General features: G+C 37.4%; 1 protein-coding gene across 3 annotated transcripts in view; it reads right to left on the bottom strand.

The window, feature by feature from the left end:
• Nucleotides 1-6,506: 6,506 nt before the first annotated feature.
• USP25 (ubiquitin specific peptidase 25) overlaps nucleotides 6,507-23,225 on the bottom strand; it is an 85,462-nt gene continuing 68,743 nt past the window's right edge. For 2 of the 3 annotated variants that reach the window (XM_041414775.1, XM_041414777.1), the window contains 8 exons: nucleotides 21,116-21,229; nucleotides 19,246-19,341; nucleotides 15,794-15,972; nucleotides 14,970-15,048; nucleotides 13,103-13,182; nucleotides 8,442-8,565; nucleotides 7,550-7,745; nucleotides 6,507-7,105 (listed from right to left, as the gene is read on the bottom strand). In XM_041414775.1, the coding sequence (XP_041270709.1) occupies nucleotides 6,933-7,105; nucleotides 7,550-7,745; nucleotides 8,442-8,565; nucleotides 13,103-13,182; nucleotides 14,970-15,048; nucleotides 15,794-15,972; nucleotides 19,246-19,341; nucleotides 21,116-21,229 (1,041 nt within the window). In that variant the 3' untranslated portion in view covers nucleotides 6,507-6,932. The remainder of the gene's footprint in view (nucleotides 7,106-7,549; nucleotides 7,746-8,441; nucleotides 8,566-13,102; nucleotides 13,183-14,969; nucleotides 15,049-15,793; nucleotides 15,973-19,245; nucleotides 19,342-21,115; nucleotides 21,230-23,225) is intronic. The other variant, XM_041414776.1, reaches the window with a different exon arrangement.

Genomic DNA, 23,225 nt, shown 5'->3' on the forward strand with positions numbered 1-23,225 from the left:
ACTCACACCTCTGAGTGTCTCTGTAGTTGACACCCCCGTCATGTCTTTTCTGAACTCTGCAGGGATCAAACTCCACAATTCCCTCCCTCTGGAAAGAGGTGTTAGACTACAGTACTTAGAAGCCCTCAACATTTACTCATCGTCCAGCACTTCCCTGTAGACATTCTTTGCACAGCACCCTTTTATAGACGGCTTGTGAACAGCATTTGCAACCACTCCAAATTATTCAGTCTTAATAGCAGAAATAGGACAGGTAAGTTTAAATCTGGCTGTGTTACCTGGCTGTGTCTCTTCCTCTCTTAGCCAGAGCTTACCAGTATTTGGTATCTATCTTAAAACTCTTGTAGCTCTCTTTGCCACACAACTGGTCTTTTCCTTGAAAAAAAAGAAACAAAAAAGACCCCTAGCAATCAACAAAATTATAGTTTGCCCTGAGCCCACTACTTAGTTTTAGAAGTGGCTTGATTGGGGACAGTAGGGAGTTAACCAGGTAATAGCACAGACATAACTGAGAATAATTACTGCAAATTTTCACAGCTTCACTGAAGTGACAGAAAATTCCCACTGGAATGCATCATACTTTCTTGCTCAACACCAAGAACTGGCATTAGGCACTTACAAAACAAGTCTATCCAAAGAAAATATATAAAATTACTACCAAATAAGCCAAATAAAAATCCATCATAAATACTTTTAAATCAGTGTGTTTAGAACAAAGACAGGAGGACAAGCACATTATCTATGCAAGCACTCTCCTGAAGGGATTGTGACCAGTTTGAACACATACCAGATCTTACCCAGAAACTTCTACTTTCCTAGAAAAGATACACAGCTTTCCTAATCTTGTGGGAATATGTGTCAAGGGAGAAATTATTTCATTTTACTTTATTATTAAATAGAAAACAATGTTATGGCTCTTCTCTGTCAACTGCAACCAACAGGCAATTAACTCCATTGCCATCCATTTGAAACAAATTCACAGAGCACAAAGCACCATAAAATCTCCTAAGAAGTCCAAGTAGCACAGAGATGTCACTGTCTCCAGTGGAGTAGAACACTGGCAAACGGAATCAGTGCTGTTTCACTTGCTCAATGCAAAGCATTTGAATAACGTCCTTGAACTGACCCAAGATAAGGAGGGAGTAAATTCCTAAAACACAGCAGTATAAACCTTAGTATGCAAAGAATGTTGAGGATTACATACTACAGAAGGAAGCTGAAGTAACATCATCTCTTCAAGCTTCTTGCAACAACCACATAACTAAAGATCACCATCAGCTGAGGGTGGAACAAGTGCCAGTAGTGCCAAATACAATGACAGGTCTTGATCTCACATTGAAAAGTATCGGAGATGACAAATTTTCCTTCAGAAATTCAAAGAGAACTTATATGCATTCCAAAACATAATGTACATGTTCAAACAGACTGAGCAAGGGAGGGAGGACAAAAGTTTTTTGAATATCCAAACTAATCTTGGACTTTTCAGAAGACTATTATCTTCCTGGAGGAATGGGGGGTGGGGGGTGGTTATTTGATTTTATGGAAACAGTTGGTTTTTTGGTTTTTTTACTTTCCAGACAAAAGAGCTTCATAAGCAGATTACAAGAATGTATTACCTTGAGCCATTAAAGGTTACAAGTTTTTCAGTTTCACCAGTCAAGGTTCCTTACAAAAGCCAAACACTCCAACCTCTTCCCTAAGAACACAGGAGGTTTTCTTCAAATTGCATTATGTAACACTGACTTCTTGGCTTAAAACTTATTTCAACTAATGATTTTTTTCCTAATCCACATAAAAGTTTACTATGTTTACACAGCAATTCCCTCCATGTCATGATCCTGTATTATCAATATTTTGTTAAAAAAGCAACCCCTCTCCAAACTTCCACAGGTTTCCCAAGCCCTTAGTCCACATTCAATTGAAAGTTCTACTGTTACAGATTAAAGGTCACAGACAAATGTAATTTTTGTTTCTTAAGAGTATATACAGAATTAGTGTCCTTCCCCTTTTGTCTGTATAAGCACAAAGTACAAAGGGGTCCAGGGAACTTCAGCACAGATAACAAAGCAGATACAGTTCCGAACACTGATAGGCAACACCGAGACACAGAACACAGACATGGGTAAGGACTGCAGAGTTACTGACTGAAATCAGCATAGCAGGAAAAGCTGCTTTTTGCCAGAAGTTGTTTGAATGCAGTTTTAATAATTCAAGACAAAGTATAAAGATCGGGGTAAACTGAAAACTATTACACAAGAGGAACAGCCTCTATGACCTCCATAAACCAGGACAGTGCTGAGATACAATGCACAAGACACCACCCACACTCCTTAAGAGCTCAGTTAAGTCAAGCTCCAACAAATTATTTTTTTTCTTGACATGCCAAGACATGGTACAGAAAAACTCTGAAATTTAGTTAGCTTTGGCTAACTATCCATAACTTCCCTCTTTCAGGCTTTCAGATGCTGAGCTGCCAAACAGTATGTGTGTGGATGGTGTTATATGACCTGCACATGCATTCCCAGGAAAAGCAAGACAGAAACTGAAGACCACACTAATCAGTGGAAGCAGAGGAATCCTGGTTCTCTGTCTGGTGGTGAAGGTACAGTTCACACTGATGGTGAATCAAAGACTTGATCAACTACAAAGACTGAAAAGTCAATATTTACGTGACCTTCACTTGAGAACAACAGGGGAGGCGGAAATAAAAAGTGAAAGAATGAACCATGGAACTCAAACTTTATTTAAGAGGTACTTCAGTTTAGATATGAAGAGAGTGATGAAGAATTACTATATCCTTAACATTCATGATGAATCCATCATGTGACCATCATCCTGAAAACCAGCCTTTCCCACTATGCATTTCCCAGCCTGTGAGAAGGGGATTTGGGTTGATCCCAACCGTCAGAAAGCAAGCCAAGCTGTTCTTTCAAACTGCTACTTCAAACAGTTTTTGAGAAGTATGAGTCCTTTCCTGCTATTTACAGCAAAGATCTGAAATTCGTAACTGAAAACATTCCATGGCCAAGGCCAAGTTTTTTAGGGCATGACAATAAAGCTGGAGCAAACATGTGTACAGCAGTGACAGACATGTCTGCAAAAGTTCAGAGACTTTGCTCCCATATGGATCAGAACTGAACTAGAAATGCTGAACCAAGCAGGAATGTTCTGCTGATTCTTACCTATAAAGATACTCTTTAGGAGTTAAAAGTGTTTCCAGTTAATAACTTATCCACCAAGACCAGGACCTCAAAAGATCTTCAAGGACACAGTACATAAAGAAAAACTGGATCTCAAGCACATGAAAAATAGTTGTTTCACTTGAATCACTCCTCTTTGGAATTCTACCTACTGCATTTTTAAAATACCTCTTTAAATAAGAGCTTTTTCATATCCATATTACTGTCCTCTCCTGAAAAGAACAATGGAAAGAAGCAACCACTTTCCTCTCACTGCCAAGACTGATACTCACTTTTCTTGCATTCTTATAGGCTCAAACCTAGAATATGTGGTTTTTTTTAAAAACACACATTTATGTTGAAAAATGCTGCACAGATGAGGTGACTCATTGCAGACCTAGAGTGGTGCATTGTTCCACCAAAATTCTTTACCTTGTGCTTATATAAGGCCTCCCACAGACATCTGGAGTCACTGGAGATTGAGAGAAGGAAACGTGACAATATGAAGAATATGGGCAGCAACCATTGTCTCCCTTTATGAAACTTTATGTTTGTTGGACAGTATCCAGCTGTGTCCTGTGTGCTATTGGTGGTGTCCAGTTCCTTTCGGGAGCTGCAATCTTCACAGGAGTAGCCTGAAAATAACCTGAAAGATACTTAATGTAGATATTATGAAATTGTGGCATGTTAATGCTTGAACACAAAGCATGTGCTTTTGACTCTGCTCATACTTCAGGTTTTCTCAAGCAAACCTGCTCCCTGCAGTAAAGCACAGACTGCCCACAAAGCAACACTGACTCACTAGCACAGGTCAAGTTCTTGGTGTCTGGTGTGATTCCAAATGTCCCACATCTAAGTAGTACAATCTGACTCCATCCACCCATCTTCTTCATTTGTTCAGCTCAATTCTGTTGCTGCTCATGGTCGTCTGCTAGGCTGAGACTGACAGACCTGCTATGGTATACTACCAAAATATCACTGCAAGTAAAGCAATAGGATCAGGCAGCTAAAATGAAGACACGTGTTCAGGAGAGATTAAAAGAGAGGCATTTAACTGAAAAAGGGTAAGTTCAGGCTTTTTCTCACTATGAAGCAACATCTGGAAAAACCCACACCTTTCACTTGATGGTACATACAGGTGATTTTTTGGCTAAATTTCCTTAATCTTTCTGTGTTCTATTGAGAAAAACTATGATAAAACCCTTCATAATCCCCATGCTGAAGAGACCATACCTCCTTACATAATTAAGCCACAAATGTTCAGGTAGCCAAATGGACTGTATTCTTTACTACCTTACAGTTACTTGCAGAGTTACTTGTACACTTGCTTGTGCTGGGCATTGTGAATCCAAGCTATCTACTGCCTTACTGCAGTGACATAAGCAAGGCAAAGTTAATGTAACCATTAATGATTTCACATTAATGTAATCATTAATGATTTCATTGAAGGTTTAAACTCGGATATTAAAAATATATTAAATATATTAAAAAATATATTAAAATAGCAAAATACATATTTATTTCTGCTCTTCTACCTTCTCAATTCAACTCAAAAATTTGTCTTTGCAAAGGAATACACATTTATCTTCACTACTATGAACTTCAAATGATTACTTTCATACTTTCAGAAACTGAATACAAAAAAAATCCAAAACAAAAATCAAGTCTCATCCTTCTTGTCTTCCTTTTAATTTAAAAATCTTAGGTATTTTTCCCAAATGAAATAAATTATTTCTCTTTTTTAGAAAGAGTGCCTTTCTTTATGTGTTTTTTTGTGAAAGATTAAACAGATACGGGTAACTGGTTCCTTTGGGGTAAGAGGGGAGCTTTCCTTAAAAGCTTCCACAAACACTCAAACTCAAAAGCTGTTAGCCATAATGAAATAAAGTTGCCCTTTCACATCTAATTCTTTTTACTATTATTAAAAAAGTAGGATCTGCTCAAAACCTTGTTTAAAAATACAGTGTTAAGTAGGCATATTCTTCAGCTCCAAATCAAAGTGGAACAGGTGCAAAATGTAAAAGCTTTTAAAATATATCCTCTCCCACTTCATAGTAAGCATACCTTTTTCTTTAAGAGGGATATTTCACACATCAACAGTCTCAGTAAAATAATGCTCCTTTGAAGTATTTCACTTCTAAAAGGTCAATGTTCTTTTTAAAAAAAGAATTTGATAAAATAAATGGGTGGTTTGAAAAAGCATGAAGCACTGCAATACTGAAAAAAGGAGTGAAGAACAGCCCTGAACAGATTTGGAATTGAAGGCCACATTGTATTCCCTGTACATTGTGATCCAGTGTCTCTCCAGAGCAAACACATTCTGAGACTGATCTGTGCTAAGACTGAACTCTGCTGCCTCTTGCATATGATGTCCACATTTCTGCCCACTGCATTTCTAGGTGATCTGAACTTCATCACTCCGTGCCTTCCCTTCCCTCTGTGGCTTTTTATTAGCAGATATTCAAACACCACTTGAAAACCTGTAAGAAAAAGTTGTGTCGCTCCAATAAAAACATACAAATAAATATTCACATATTTTACTGATCTAACACAAAACGTTCTCTAAAAAGAGAAGGAATCAAAATAGTGTCAGGTAACAGGATTACCTAAGGACACATTAAATCTTTTTCCACAAAATAATTACGTTTCTTCATTAAAACCAGACAGTATTTCAATTCTACAAAACAAAACCGATAGATATGTTCTTTTACTTCCCACAGAAATTTAATTAGGACAGATAAAAGATTTTTGAGATATTTTGTTGCAACAATAGCAACCCATTTCAAGTAAAGAATTAAAATTAAGATTTTATTTCTGGTCATTTACATGACTCAAATACCAATTAAAAATTGATTAATTCTTAAGCTTCATAAATTCAGTTTTTTAAAATCTTTATTTTCTCTACTTACATTAATTTTAAGAAGTTTTACTTAAAAGGTGTAATATATTTATACTGAAAATATTTTAATTTTTTTACTTCAATTTTTTTCTAAGAATAGAAGGAAGGTGCCATTATTGTTTTGCTTCAGAAGCCAGTCCCTACCATTAGAAAAGGCTTGGCATGGCCATTCACATGCACACTAAAGTGCTCAGGTGCAGTATCAAACAGACCAGTGAAGAATATACAAAACACCATTGTGTATAATACTGTGACAGTTTTTCAATATATTCACATACAGTAATCTCTGAGTACCTGAAAGGAAACTGGCCATAAATCCTAAAGAACCTTGTCTATAAAATTGAGTAACCCATCAATATACTGTATCTCTTCTAAAAGTACCCGTATTTTACAATAATATACAAGGTATCTGCTTGCAAACACAGAAGTAGCCATAAATAAAACTTTATTCTTTCTTTTCATTTACAAGCTACCAAGTACCATGTATTTACACAGCACTGGACACTTAAAGTAGTTGCAGTCACAAAATGATCCAGACAGCTGTTGGTAAAGTAAAGGATCTTAAGATAAAAAGCAAAGTAATACTGTAACAGATAAATGGCAAAAAAAGCAGTTTTGCCATAATGATCAGACTTGCATGTTGCATCAATTCTGGTTGAAACGACTGAGCGCCATGCGATTCTCAGCTTTAATCGTTTGCAGTCTGGCTAAAGTTTGTACAGTCATTTCTCTTTTGCAGTTATTAAAATAAAAAAGTTAAAAACTATAGCAGCAACAAGCAAACCCTGTGACAGGAAGGCAAGGTTTAAGAACTAAAAAAGTTTATACAATGTGCTTAGGAAGGTCTGCAGAATTTATCTTCCATCGGCTGGAGTTCGACTGAGTGACAACATGATTCGGGCATATCTTTCACACAGTTCATGTGTGGAGTAGGAGGGTAACTTTGGCGGGTCATTGAAACCTTTAATCTCTGTAGAACAATCTAGCAGTTTTGGCAGGAAATCTGTCAGTTTTTCTTGCAAGTTGGCTGCAAATCAAACCAGAAAAACAAACATAAGCATTTATGTCTGCATATAGAATTGTCCTTTTTCTGCCCAATGCTGACTTTTTTTTTTTTTTTAATTAGTGGGTAAGAGTTTCATTTGGAATAATTCCGATTCTTTAGACTTACCAAGCAACAACTGGGACAAACCAATTCTTAGTAAGACGTCGATGTAAATTCTCCTTTAGATAGTCTAACACCACAAATGTTTTCCCATTCAAAAAGTGTGTTTCCTTTACAGCCTGATACCCCAGTGCAATATACGGAAAAACTTTTTGTTTAAATGTGTACAGAATTATTCAAAAGTCACGGCAGCTAAAAAAACATTACCGAGGCACAAAAGATACAGGTTTAATTCCAGATATTGGAAACATGACACTTATAAAAAAGGCGCACAAGGTCCTTTTACCTTAATAAAAAATTACTTACGTTCCATTTCTTGTCCAAGATAGGAACACCAACGGTTTCTCATATCTTCCACAGCAACAATATCTTTCTCTTCCATTTCATCCACCAGTAGTAATGGCAAACATGGGACAATAAGTTCGTTCATTATGATCAGGCCATTATTTACTTCCTGATCATCTCCCGATTCAAACAGTGCTGCAGCATGTTCGTTTAGTTTCTTCAGAAACCACCATAAAAAAGGAAAGCCTTTAAGTACACAGCATTTCATTCTACCATTCAGTCTACCATGCATCATTATCAGTTTGTTTTAAAGCATAGTTTTCCTACAGAATTACCCGGCAGTTTGTATTAACCACAGCTGTATTTTTAACATTTACTCCATGATGTATATGCTGTACTAATCCACTTGAACTTGTGCTGTTCCTTAAGCCACTTCTTTGCACACCTGCCAACTCCAATTTTGCAGCTATTTTATTAAGACTGAGATTCTATCACTGGCTTTTATTTTTTCACTATAGTTAAAAGTGACATAACAAGGAAAAAAAATCTCTTGTTTCAGGCAAGGCATCATTGCTGATGCCTTTGCCAATATTTGTCTCCCCGTCAAACCATGGCAGCAAGGTGAGTCTGCTCACCAGCACTGACAACCAATGCTCCCACCTAGCCCAGACATGACCGCAGTGAGCCCACTATTACAAAGAAAATGATTGGCTATTCACAAAAAAATGGGGGGAATAATGTTTTCTTTTTAAATTTTCCTTTTTTTTCCTCCTACAGCCTCAGTATTAAATAACTAATGCAGGGAGGTTTGATGTTTGTTGTATGTGATAACAACACTTTTTTATTAATTAATTTTATTAGAGCTATGCAGCAAACTCAACATTTTGAGACATATGGTTCCCCCTTCACTTACTAGCAAACACTCCCGTCTGTAGTGAGATATCAGCTCTTCGTCGTGCCCTCTGTAGGGGCCTTTGGACAAGAGTTCTTTGTTATTCTGGTAAGCATAGATAAGGTAGAGCAAGGCTTCCATGTAACTGAAGTGAAGAAACAAAAGCATTAGGTGCAACATCCACATACCACCTGCTTCAAGGTAACTACTGTGTTCCTCCAAGGACAGGTAACTCCACTTGCTGGATAGCAAGTCCACCCCTTCCCACCAATCACTTCATAATTTTTTTTTAACTATACAATTTTGTCTTTTACATACACTAGAACAAATTGCTTTATTATTAGGTTACATCATTACACACGATGTCTGATCGCAAGTTCACTGAAACCAACAGGTATCATTTCACTCACTTCAAAAACAACTTTAGATTGGTCTTGAGTATCTATGAAAATTTAATTTTTCCTGACTGCATTTATGTCACATTGGGTTTGAGTTTCCATTGCCATGAATATCTTGATAACATTCTACACCTCAGCATAAATAAGATTTAAAGCTGTCACCTTATTCCTAAAACAAAAACTGTGAATTTTTAAGCTTTACTAATTGAAAGTTCTTCCAAGTTACTTGAAACCTAATGTGATGGAAGAAGCCATCACAGCATTTTAACAGCAGAAGTGCTGTCAGGCTGTTGATATTTCCGTCTTTTATCTGAATGCAGAAGACAAATGCAAGTCCAATTGGTAGAGAAGGAGTAAGAGAGCACCCAAGAACCTATCAGTTAGTAATTGACAGAGATCCCTTCACGCACAGATGAACAATCTCCCTCATGCTGCTGCACATCATCTCCTGCAAACACCTGAAATGGTTAATTCTCTGATTTACAAAGACAGTTATGACAGAAAAGCACTGAAAGCAGTTCTGGTAGCTACCCTAAAAACAGACAGTTTGATATCTCATTTTTACTCAATTAATAACAAAAAAAAAACTAGGAAGAGAAATTTCCTAAGGGAGTGGTTAAAGGAACATGAAATTGTGCACTCACTCATGATGAGAGTATGAGCTCATGTGTTAAGGTGAAGCTACCAAAACCAAGTACCAAGCTACTGAGAAAGGCTAAAAATTATGTGCACACAAGGAGCATATTTGAATACAAGTCAAGAGTTTTCTGAAGTAAATAACTCAAGACCTAAGGTAATACATCCCAATGAGACAATATAAAAATAAGGGAAAAGGCTACTTGAAGTCCATTTCTCCTAGCCATGAAAACTCTTCATACCACTGGTCACCAGTAAAACTGACCAGACAGCTGGAAATTTAATGTAGGAGGAAAGGCAGAGAAAAGATGATTACAAGAACTGAAACTGCTGGTTATAAAGCCAGAAGAGGAGGACATTCTCTCATTCTTAGTTCAGCTATTTGTGAAACTGCAGGTTGAAGCTACAGTGTCAATAGCACTGTTGATGCAAATTAAAACTCCGTGGTGGTAGTGGCCTTATTTCCAGTCACCCTCTTCCTGTTCCTTCCCACCTATGTGTGACCCTTTCCTGAAACAACTGTGGTGCCATTTAACACCCAGGTAAGTTATTTTAGATTATCATGACTGTATATCCAAGCTGAGACTCCTTATATATCTTGGGTCTGAGGAATGGGACTACAGTAAAATTAGCAAACAGATCCATAGAATCATAGGGTGGCCTGGGTTGAAGGTCATTTGGTTCCAACCGCTGTGTCATGGGCAGGGGGACACCTTCCACTAGACTAGGCTGCACAAAGCCCCATCCAACCTGGCCTGGAACGCTTCCAGGGATGGGGAAGCCACAGCTTCTCCAGGCATCCAGTTGCAGTGCCTCACCACCCTGAGTGTAAGGAATTTCTTCCTGATAACTAATCCAAAGCTCCTCTCTGTCAGTTTGAAGCCATTCCCCCTTATCCTGTCACTCCATGCTCTTGTAAAATGTCTCTCTTCATCTTTCTTGTAGGCTCCTTTCAGATATTCAAAGGTTGCTTTCAGGTTTCCATGCAAACTTCTGTTCCTTCAGGCTGAACAGCCCCAAACTTTCTCATCCTGTCTTGACTGGGCAAGTGATCACCTTGGTGCCTGCTCTGGCCTGGCTCCAGCAGCTCCCTGTCCTTGCTGTGCTGGGAGCCCAGAGCTGGATGCAGCCCTGCAGGTGGGGTCTCAGCAGAGCGGGGCAGAGGGGCAGAATCCCCTCCCTGCCCTGCTGCCCACGGGGCTTTGGATGAGCCCAGGACATGGTTGGCTTTCTGCCTTCTCACAGCTGAACTGCACAAAGTTCAAGCGTGTGCAGCCTAAACCTAAAATCACTGAAACTGCTCACAAAATTCTGGAGCTCACTAGGTTGAGGATTTGGAAAAGACACAGAAAGGCAAAATTTTAGCACTGCTTTGAAAAAGGCGTTTCAGTAAAAACTGAAAAGCTGTAGTGGCTTTGCAAGAAACTTAAAAGGTAACTGGTAAAGCATACAGTTTGTTCACTTTTAAGTTGCTGCCACAAGAGTGAGCTGCAGGCAAAACTCCTACCAAGGCTCATTAGCTGCCTGGGCTCATCTCAGCCAAAGCAGGTTACTACTTCACACTAAAGTCAGAGATCTGCCTGAAAGAACCCTTAATTCTCCACCTGCGGTGAAAAGTGGACCTTGTCACCCATCATCAGGGATGACAAGTGACCCCTGAAAGCAGGCATGAAAAAGATACACCAAACTACTTTAATGTTGATTTCTGTGTTTTATTCAACACATTACAATTAAAGAAACAAATACTGCTTGAATAAAGGTTCAATTTTGGCTCCATCAAGACATCAAATGCTGCTCGGTTATCACTTAGTGTTATTGAAGCTAAGAAAAGTCTGTCAACAGAGAAGTGGGTTTACAGGGGAAAAAATCCTCAAAACAGTCCTACTAATGAAGATCGTATTTCTATTATGAAAATCTATCCTTTTATGAATATTTTTGAAGTTATGTTTTTATGATTTTTTATTTTTATGTTAAAGGAACTGACAGGGATCAGTAGTTTAGTCTTGTTTCCAGCATAAGGATGGTACCCGTTGCTCTCTCAAGTGTGCAAGGTGGGAATCTCTGTAAATCTCTGAAACCTCTGGGAAGCTGAAACACAGATATGTATTTGCACAAGATGCCTTTGGAGCAGGTCACTGGATAGCCAGATCTCATTCATCCACTAACTATACTTTAGTCCTACTATCTTTGTATCAGAAACAACATGAAGCACTTCTGAAATTATACCTCTTATTTCTGACCCATATTAGAGTGTATTATCACATTGGTGATAATAGGCTTGTTTTCTAAATTATGAAGGTGCTTTCGAACAAACACCTCACCCTAATTCTGCAAGTTATTGTAAATAGTGGAGAACATCATTTAGCACATAGCAGAAACCTGTGCTTCCCTCTCTCCTCCATGGCATAACCAGAATATGTTATGGCAAGAAGGAATTTATTGAAAACATTGGTATTTTACAATTGAAGGTGCCACTCTGGAGTCCCAGTGCCAAAGAACTTGAAGATGTTTCACCCTGCCTGTAATATTAGAGAATGCATAAAGAGGTTCCCATAAAGCACACCAATGCCTGTGACATTTTTGCCTCTTTAAGGAATGAAGCAACACCAGACGTCAAATAAGCCAGGCAATCTTCTGACTAACCTTAGTACACAAACTTTTAAAGACCAATAGTGTAGCATATTTCAATTTAGATTATTAGTAAATGTACTATTTATTACATGGTGCTAACCCACACACAACGCAAGAGTCTGGGCTCATTGTTAGTCAGTATAAAAAGATGTATCATGTCACAAAGGCAAGGCTGTGTCTTTTGCAATCAATTTTCTTGTATTGTTTGGGGCCTTTCTTTTTTGGGAAGATACAAGATGAGAAATATGGAGCAATTTACTACTCAACAAAGAGACAAAGAATTAAATTTGACTCCCGCTAGAAATTTCCCTACCTATTGTTTTATACATGAAAAATCAATGACTGACTACATTTATACTGTAATCACCATTCTTGTTGCATTTGTAGATCAGAATAAATATGAGCTGTTCTGAATTAAGTACATAAATGTCACCCATTTTATACAGCCACAGTTTCTGACTTGGTTCAAAAAGAGAAGGGAATGAATCACCATAGAGTTAAGGACAATCAGCTGCAACTATGACAGCTTTGCATGACAGTTTTTCTCAAATATGTTCTGTTTTCCTGACCTTTAAAGCCCATCATAGGTGGAGTTTTGGCTCAGACTAATGCAGAACTGCTTCAGTGGGAAGACTCAGCCAAAAAGCAGGAAAGACACAGACATGACTAATTGTTTCTGCTGATGAAAGCAGATAAATGTATGTGCACAGGTGGTGCCAGAGAAGGAGGATTTTCATGGCTGAGTGACACCCAGAGCACTTAAGAATAGAAGAGAAGGAAGAATAGAGGTGCATGTGTAGGGTGCTCTGAAAAGAACACATGGATTGATAAAAGATTGGAAATGGAAATTAAAAATAGGAAGATTCAAGACTGAAGACAATAGTAGACTGAATAAATGCTTATCTGAAATGAAGACTACATTAAACACTTCTTAATTTAGAAAACAGCTTTACTTATCAATATTACATTTTGCCTTCACATTGTTCCACTGTATTTGAGTTCTATACTACCACTTACCTCTTTTTTTGGAAAAACTCCAATCCTACCATGAGAAACATGGTTGTTTCCCTGAAATGTCTATAGTCTTGATGCCATCTCTGCATGTAAGAAAGGGTAAATAGAACTTCATCCACAAAAATGAAATATAATTTTTTTAAACACAAACCCCCCTCCAGTTATATTTAGTGTCCAACAGTCACCAGGTAAGTATTAAGGATGCCAGTAGGCTTGTATATGAGGAAAGTTCACCAGAATCCTCCCTCAATTAAAAGAAAATTCTTAAATGTCTTAAACATTTCTAGATGAGATTATTCTTACAGAACCTGTTACCATTTGAAAGGAACACAAAGCATCTTTGGAGAACCACAGTTAAAATTATATAAGATCTTTTTTTTTTCTTCCCTACATTACTCAGGAAGTGTTGGAAAGCTTTTTCATATGCCAGATATTAAGCTTAATTTTCAATACAAGAATGACATAGAAAAAGCCTTAACACTTTACATGGGAAGTGCTAAAAAAACCCAAATGCAACACTGATGAGATATTGGTGCTGAAGCAGAACATTTATCCTACTGCATCACCATTTATACCAAGTGATTCCTGGTTCACTTTACAGGTAAATTATCCAGGTGAGAAAGGCACTTTCTCTACAGAGGGTTAAGTGCTGACTTCCAATTGTGTATTAAAGATAAAATAGGGGACAGCACACCATAAGCCACAGATACTAGCAGATTCAACAGAAAGAGCTTGAAAAAGCATCCATAAAATGCCAACTCACTATACCAGACTGACACAATCTATGGAGAAACCCCCAACTACCTATTGCAGGAGCTAAAAAAGGGGCACTTTTCTGCAGAGGAACAGAAGATAGCTCTAAGAGTAGGGAGCGGGGCTAAGTCCAGAATTGTTTGTTCTCTCTGTGCAGTATCTTTCATAAAATGGTAAAACACTGAGCCCTGCACAGCCAAGAAAATGCAACTAAAATGCCACTCTGAGGGTCCCTCCCTATCAGTGACTAGGGAGGCACACTGTAATGCAGTAGCATCAACTGTAGGTCCTAAACCTGGTAGGTGAAGTGGAAATTAAAATATTTTTCATTGGATTTGTGAGGGAGAGATTACTCCCATTGCCCTCCTGATCAAGTTGTTGGGATCTATCAACACAACAAGGAGGTATAGAGATATAGGTGGTGCACTGGAATCCGCCCAGGACATAAGTACCCACTGCTAATAGGTCTTAATGAACAGTATTACTCAGACTTGAAACTGATGCTGGAAAATCAGCTAAAGGCTTAGCTTTGAATGTGAGATAAATTATTTTAGCAACTATTAGTCACGATTATTTCATGTCCAATATTCACTCTCACTTTCTCTCCAAGTTTTTCTAAACAACACAGGAGGAAAAATTAAATGCATAAGCTGGTTATGCATGGTCTCAGCAAAGAAAATAATCTGCTGCTCATGAAAATGGGAATAGCTGCAGAGGTAGCTGGAGGAGAAGCACAAAGACTGTGCCTGCTATGCAGCTTTCAAGATGAGCAAGGCTGGGCACAGACCACTCTCCTCCTTCCTTGCCAGCTGCCTAGAAAAAGCCATGTGGCTCATGTGGTGATAAATTACAAAATATTGTTAGTGACGTCAAGACTCGTTAACAAAGTAAGGACAGATTCCAACCTGACACTTATTAATGGCTCAAACAGTGGAATTACAGATGTAAAAAAACCAGCTTGAGCTCAAGAGCAGCCTTTAGACAAATAAGGGCTTCAAATAAATAGTCAGTTTTAACATTTCAGTCTGAGACAAGAAGAAATTTGTGAAGACAAAATTCAGCTTTAGTGATAACAATTCCACATTACAACTTAAACTAATATATAAGAAATACTGACCTCATATTCCTCCATGTTTACTTCATCTGGCTTTATCATTTCAAGTTTGGCTTGAGCAACCTTCATTATGTTACGGCACCTTACAAAAAAAAAAAAAAAAAGAAATATTACTGGAAATTCACAGAGGGTATTATCCTTACAAAGACAGGAGCATCAAACAGTATGAGCTACAGCCTTATGCAAACCAGTATGAAAATGCCTTGGAAAATGTACATTTTATTATGCATGGTATAATCAGCAGGAGAGAGCACACTTTTGAAGTATGCGTGATGGAGGCCTGTGCTACTTAAAGGATTATTTCTTTTATTTCACTATATTGCCACATTGCTCAGTTTTTCCTTTAATTTTAAATTTCAGATAGTCTGAAACTCCCTGGAAATTACTTTGCAGAAGTTTAGAAGATTATTCCCTACACAGAAATCGGGCTGTTTCCTAACTTTTAATTTACCTATTTATGTAAGTAAGTAGATGAAATTTTGAGGGGAAGAGAGACATTGTCTTGCTTTCGAGTCAGTCACTCACCCAGTTGGAAAGGCTTTGCTCTCTACTACTGGCTTTCAGGGCAGTGAGAAAACAAAGTGAAAGAAGGTACAGAAAACTATGTGCAAAATTATGAACAACACTGAGCATTTCTACTTATTTTCCATGAGTAGAAACTCAACTTCTGAATTAGTCTTTTAACAGGGATTTTTACAAAGATGATTTGTTTTACAAAGTAAGCGTGCAAGCTATTAACTAGAAGATAAAGCCAAACATGAAGGGGTGTTTCCACACCTCAGAGAACATTCATGAATACAGGAAATGAGATGTGCAGATCTTATTACCTCTCATCAAAGCTGAGATTGTGATCTCCAAACTGCTCCAGTAATGTCCTCTCAATTATCTTCTTTGGTGCCTGGTTTTGGATGAAGTAAACAATTGCATGACGCAAACGATAATCACATTCAGGTGGCGGATCTTCCTGGGCTAATTTTAGCAGACGCGTGTATTCCAATTTAATTGCCTATATAATTTTAAAAAAATAGACATTATTCCTTCTGGCTTTCAACTCAAACACTACAGATACAAAATACTTTATGTGCCACAGCATTTTGCCTATAAAATTTTTTAATAGTTCCACAGACCACCCTTCTAAGAAGTCTAAACTATGTTTTTAGAAAGAAAACAAACAAAACCACAGGTAAATTATCAAGTTGATACTTTCTCTCACCAGTTAAGCCTGACAAAATCTCAAGTAAACCTTCCCTTCAAGAGTAGTTCCAATCCTGTGCTATGTCTCCCTGAGAGGAGATTTATCCAATCCTTAGAGAGGCTGCTTTAAGTCCAAGACAAGTATAAGATTTCAGACACTTGACCTTAAGAAATTTTCTGAAGTCTCATAAGGTAAAAAAGTACCTCTAATACATGGTTAAATGCAAAGTTTAGTGAACATGTATGATTTGGAAAATACTAAATGGGAATGAAATATGTCCTTCAATGAAAAATAAATGATAGGATTCTGAAGAAAATAGTAATTCCATATGAACAGTACTGCCCTATAGGGGAGGATGCAGCCCTCCCTGAATATTTTAGAGACATTTTAGAGGCCATCAGAATCATTTACTTTTCCAGCTTTGCCAGCGCATTAGGTTTTAATGAACATCATTTGGTATGTTCATTAGATTTTATTCACCGACACTACACAGCATGAAAAGGAACAACAAGAAAAAGAATTAGAAAAATGGTGACAAATGTTAACACACATTCCATAAATTCCCTCTGAAAATGGGGAGGTTATCAGATGGTTTCCTAACACATTAGCAAAGTTTCAATACAACGTATGCACAAAATAAAGCACCAAAGCAGCCATGAAAAAAAAAAACCCTGCTCAGTATTTCAAGTGTCTTCATGCTGTAATACCTGACATTTAGCTATCAGAAATTTGGGCTCCCATCCTCTGCTAATAACACATTTTGTTTCAGGACTAAACATGTAGGGTAATAATCATACAGGTTGAAACACAGAGCATGTGGAGACCTTGAAAACTTAGGAGAATGTTCTGCATCAATACTTTTAAATACCTATGATTTGCAGTACCATTGAAAAGGATGTTTAGGACAACATTATAAATGCCAAAAGCCACAGAGTTTCGATTATCTTATATCAGAAGTTCTGCCATTAGAAAGTCAACACGGCTAACAATTAAACCTTGTTTATTGAGGAAGCAAAAATAAACTGCTTTAGACATTAATTTTTCATATAATTACTTAGAAGTAGGAAAAATGCAACACAAACCCTATATTTTTATAATAATTTTAAAATAATGTGGTATTCTACAGATTCAGAAATCTTTAACAAAATGAAAAAAAAAACTATTTCTCTACACAAAAAAGGGACAGTAGAAAAAAGTATTATATGCTTTCATTTTCTCACTAAGGATAACAAAGATCTTAAAGGAAACATTCTGCAAGGAGCTGTCTATAAAGGTTAAAGAATAATGATTAGAAGAGATTACTGACCAAGAAATATCTAAATGTTAGTCATGTCTTAAACCTGAGGTCGAGAGGGGGAGTGGAACCTTGGCTGTAACAATGTCCCACACCAAAGGAGTTTCACCGAGTAACATTAAAACAAAGATATAGAACCCCCCCAGTTTTTTGAAAACACGAATTTCATCAAAAACAAGTATATAAAGGAACACAGAAACAGTATTAAAAGACACCACAGAAGCTTTTATATGTACTTATATATGCATATAAGTCACGGGAAAAAGTGAGATTTCATCTGATGCATCCCAAAACAAAAATTTTGTTCCCAAAACAACCCCACTTTATCTGCATCCATTCATACTAATGTATTCCTTCAAAATGAACCATGTTTCACCTCTTCTAAGCTATTGTAAACATTATTCAGCAGAAAAAGAGTAAGGAAAGTTTTCTACTTTATGTCAAAACATTTTCTCAAAGACATTCTGCCCCTGTGAAGCCTAAACATTTAAGGACTCAAAATTAAAGACTGAAAATCATTTCAACAGAGCATTGTTTTGATAACTCTAAAGCATTAAATAGAATTTTATTTTGAAGTAATTTTCTGTTTTAAAATTATTAAAACACCCTTCATATTAAAAAATATAATTAGATATAATTGAACTTTCTGGTTCCAATCAAGGAGTGATTTGATCAAATGAGGATTTTTTTTCAACTTGAAAAACACTTTACATATTTTCATTAACAAATTGGAAAAAGGAAAAAAAAAGCAACCAACACTGAATCCCAAAACAAGCCCAGTTACACTGAGCAGAGGCTGTGGCAGGTGTCCCTCCCTTCCCTGAGACAGGCACAGTTAACAGAGACAGCCCCGCACACACATTATGGTTATAACCCTTCTCTAAGTATCCATGTCAAACACCCACACAGACAAACCAACCAACCAACCCACGAGGTTTCAACTTCCTTACCAAGGGGTTGCTGAGCTTTTTGTTGGTGATTTTAGGGTTGTTTGTTGCTTGTATGGGGGTTTTGTGGCTTTTAGAATTTCTTCTAGAAGTACACCATAACAATAAAGAAGAAATCAGACCGCTACTCAATGACAAACAAGAAACTTCTTTCTCCTCTCCAAATCACATTTGAGAGGATTTTACACTTTACATCATGTCAAAGCAACTCCCTTTCTAATACCCTGAAAATTCAAAAGGCCATGAGCTAAGGGTGCTCAGAAGTTTGTGTATTTAAGAAAATGAACACATTCTTAAATCTGGTGTCATAGTGAAGACTAATCACCATAAAAAGCCTAACGTCTAACTCCCAGTAATAAAATACTGCTTAAATAAGTAGTATTGACACCCATGCAGTTACACAAAAGCAAGCAATTTAAATTTATTAAAAATATTTTAAGGAGTACAAACCAAGAACATCTCTTTGAAATAAACAACAAATGACCAAAAGTCCCGGGTAAAAAAATCCTGATGTTCCACAGTCTAGCAAAGGCATGGGTTTTATTACTAACAGGAGAAAAAAACCCCATATACCATTATTGTGTAATCACATATCTAGGTTTCATGTTACTATTTTGTTACTACTATTATTAAAAAGCTAAAATGCAGAAAGGTATATGAGCTGCTGATATCAACAGGGCAAGTATCTGTGTTTTTCAAGGGATAAATATCTAAATGAGGGATTGATATAGACAAGTATGTATAAATACTGGAAAAGACTTTATAAAACAGAAAGGGATAGAGGGAGTAGCATATCTTACAGGAAAAGTCAGAGGAGAAAAAGTTTGAAAATGTTAGTTGTACCTTAAAGAACCCTGCTTCTGGCCCACACCTGTCATAAACATTCCTGGCTTTACCTATAGCCATGATAATACCTTGCATGTTCGGGGTCAGCATGACCTGCCACAAGGGATTTAAGGTAAAAGTTTCGAATGATTAATATTTTAATGACTAAATTCAATATGCCTTTAATCTCATGCAAGATGAAAAAGCAACTTAATGCATGCATACATTGATATGGCACATTTCAATACAGATCTGGTGAGCATATTCTGCAAATCAAATCATGGCACGTGTATATACAGTTTTACTGTAACAACATTAAAGAAATCTTACAACAACAACAACAACAACAACAAAAAAAAAAAAAAAAAAAAAAAAAAATCTGTGTCAAAAAAGTTACATGGACCAAACTTCCCAGGAAAGGAACATGCACAGTTCAGCATTAGTACCAAGCAGAAACTGCACACTGAATGAGTGCTACCCATGGCCATCAAAGGATTAAAAAAAAAAGTTTCAAGTAGAAAAATTATCTAATCACATTTGAGATATACTCCACTAAAGCAGCCTGTATTTTATGCATATTTCAAGGTCAAAATAAGAGACTCACTGCTGCAAATGCAATCAATCCCTGAAACAGCTGCAGACAATTTCTTAAACATCAAACCCAAAACAATTAACAAACACCAAGCCAAACACAAGACATCTCTCACTGTAATTCACATAAATTACATACTATTTGATACATCCAAGCTACTCAGAAAAGCCTTTCTCCTTTTTCATCTGTAAGCAAAGGAAAACACTCCAAACCTGCCCAAAGTATTGCTGGTGCAGCAACAAATGATGAAGGATATTAAACTCCCTGTGAGTCTCCCACACATAAAAACGTTTTAGAAAAGTGAATACACTCATGAAATGAATAGGGAAATAGGCAAGAAAGTTATCCTCTGGAAAGACAAAAGTAAAAACAAATGAGCAGGTCAATCTACGAGGTTAAATCCTCATTTCTTTCAAGTTGGAGATTACATATCTGTGAGAAGCTAAACTCATTCTGATGATGTCAATTAAACCATTTTATTCCCCACCCCATCCTTCCAGTTGTAACTGCTCACACTTCCAGGGCAGAATGACCTGAAATATGCATTTGCCTAGGGAAGCTAAAGCTGCCCAAGAATCCACGTTCAGAGCCCTGAGAATATGGGCTGCACCAACTCTACTGCCAACCAAAACAAATGTGAGGTAAGTGGTGACAAGGCAGGGCAGTTTGATGACCGGCACTGTTGCCTTCTACTGCTGAAACTGGGCAGCGAAAAATGTCCCTCAGAAAAACAACAGGCCCCTCAATTAGTCCTCAAGTAGTAGCAGGTACATGTACCACCATGAGTCTGAATTATTTTTAAGATTTGCAAGATTCAGTTATACCAGCTTATCAGTTTCAGGTTATTTTCTTGGCTAATTTAATCCCCAGTGCCTGAAAAGCTTAACCTTGGCAAATAAGAGATCAGACTTTACTGGACTGACAAGAAAGCATGAACATTAAGAACATTTCTCAGTGTCCTGTCACCTTTTAAATAATGCAGCAGTGTGCAGTCTATCACCAGCATTTTAAAGGCTACCTGGCCTAACACAAACAGTCAGCCTCCACAGCTGAAGAGACAGATACACGTCCAGTGTAAACGGCAGCATGCAAACCGTGCCCAATTAAGAGTTTGTAGTGCTCGCCTTCCATATTTCACAACAAACTATGACATTGTTAAAGATCACATATCGCTAAGCACTTAGTTTTGCAGAAGTCTGTTAGGTGTCACAGTGTGCAAACATGCCAAAAATTCTCATCAGGCAGCACAAGGAAGCACCGAGGAGGAGCGGCGCACACAACTGCAATCCGAGGTACCTCATCGTCATAACCCCCCTCCTCTGACTCAATCACAAAAGTCCCTACATCGGGGATCGCCACCTCTACCACTCGCTGGGTAGGAGCTGCTTGAGCTGGGGCATTATCAGAGCTCTGCAGAAGAAAACCATTATCAGTACATGTTTGGGGAAAAAAAAAATAATACTCATAATAAGTATCAAAAATACAATAAAATTATAGAGAGAAGCAAACTGACAGGCTGATCTAGTACAATGATGTCCACTGCTGAAATTCTGAGAAAATTCAGAAATTGCATCTAGATAGAGAATATAAGGGATATTTATATTTTTTTAAGCAGTACATTTAAAAATTAAGCCATAATTACTAAAATTATTTCATTTGTTCTTTATTCGCTAATTCTGTCTTTACAAGTTCGTATACCAGTATTACAGCTCTTAATATCCATTACAAATCTAAGTCACTTAGCAAAGGATGAGTCTGTGAACCACCATTTTTTGTACATTTCACCCCAAAATTACTAAGTATATCAAAAAATATCAGAATAGTTTAGGAGGGATCTCAAAGATCATCTAGTCCTAAAGATGCCACCCACTAGATCAGGTTGCTCAGGGACCTTGAAGAAGGCCTGGTCAGATACTTCACATCTGAAATATCTAATGAAGTCACACTAAAGGATAGAAACAAACTGAAAGCTAACATTTCCCGATGCTCTGGGAGAGAAAAAAATACCAAAAAAAAGCCTCTAACAATCAAGATGTTTTGAAGAATATTTAAAGGAGCATTACATTAAACTGATTAATTTTTTAGAAGAGTAATTAAACAGAATATCAGAAGACTATCCTAGTTACTAAAATTCTTGATATGCTAAACTAAGTTTTAAACAACAGAGACAAATATTGGCTCCTACGGTCTATCCCTGAATAGGAGCCAGTTTGCAACATTTGCAGAACTTAAACCTTGACTCTAATCCAAGCACTGGCCAAGTGCTATGCCACTTATTCTGCAACTGTAACAATAGCCTCAACTTTTAACAAAGATTCCAAAAACACAGTATCTATTTACACTCAACTCTGTACAAATACAAAGGAGGGCTGCGTAATCAGAAGGCAGAAAACAAAAGGCATAAAATGGATAGAATTAATATGTGGTGAATAACCTGCAATCCTGTTACATGTGCTGATGTTGGCTTTCCTTCTTTTATAAATGGACAAACAAAAATGGAAGTAATGGAATTTATGCCTGCATGTCTGAATGCATATGGAAGCAGAGTAACTAAAAAGCATGCTGATACACTGAGAAGGAAGCACAATTCTGCCTAAGTAAAATTTGGGGATACAGAGAACAGCTTATCAATGTTAACAGTTTGTTAACACTGAAAAGACATGGAAATCTGTTAACACTGAACTCTGTTAACAAGAGTACCTTCAGATTAACTAGAAATTTACTTTACATTTTAACAGCTGAAGTACATTTGTTTCTAAATAATGTTTGCACTGTTTGTTTTCTTTCTTTTATCTCATTAAACAGATTGTGGTGCTCTCCACAGTCTTGTGAAGTCCCAAGGCTGACCATTGTGCCAAGTGCCATTATCCTGAACTACAACACTTGATCCATTGAAAAAAGTCTAAGATTCTTTCATATCCTACTGGGATGGTGTCCACAAACCTGGAAGAGGACAGCATTATGAAAAACCTTTTATCATGTATTTTATTATCTTCACAAGCCACCTCTTCAGCTGGAGCAATACGTATTAAACAGCCTCCCACTAAGCTGTTCTGAGAACTCAAAAAAGGCCAATATGCAGCAGCCTAAGGTTTTAGTGGCTGAGTTAATGTGCTTCCCTGTTAGCTTCAATTTCAGTTTAGCAGAGGAAGTGTGCTTTCCTGCCTTTCTGACAGAACAGGAGGGGTGGAAAACACAGCAGGTCAACAGGGTGCCAACAAGCTACCACATAATTTTCAAAGATTGTAAGGTAGCTGGGGCCAGACTGCTTCTGTTTAATGAGGATTCACACCTGATCTTAGGAAGCACTTTGCACAGATCTAAACTGTTCATATCCACAGTGGTTACTAGGGATGCCTAAGGAAGCCATACTGTACATTTATGGATATAGTTCCAAGACAGATGC

This window comes from Onychostruthus taczanowskii, unplaced genomic scaffold, assembly GCF_017590055.1.
Source record: "Onychostruthus taczanowskii isolate IOZ18803 unplaced genomic scaffold, ASM1759005v1 scaffold47, whole genome shotgun sequence".
In the NCBI taxonomy this organism is placed as follows: domain Eukaryota; kingdom Metazoa; phylum Chordata; class Aves; order Passeriformes; family Passeridae; genus Onychostruthus; species Onychostruthus taczanowskii.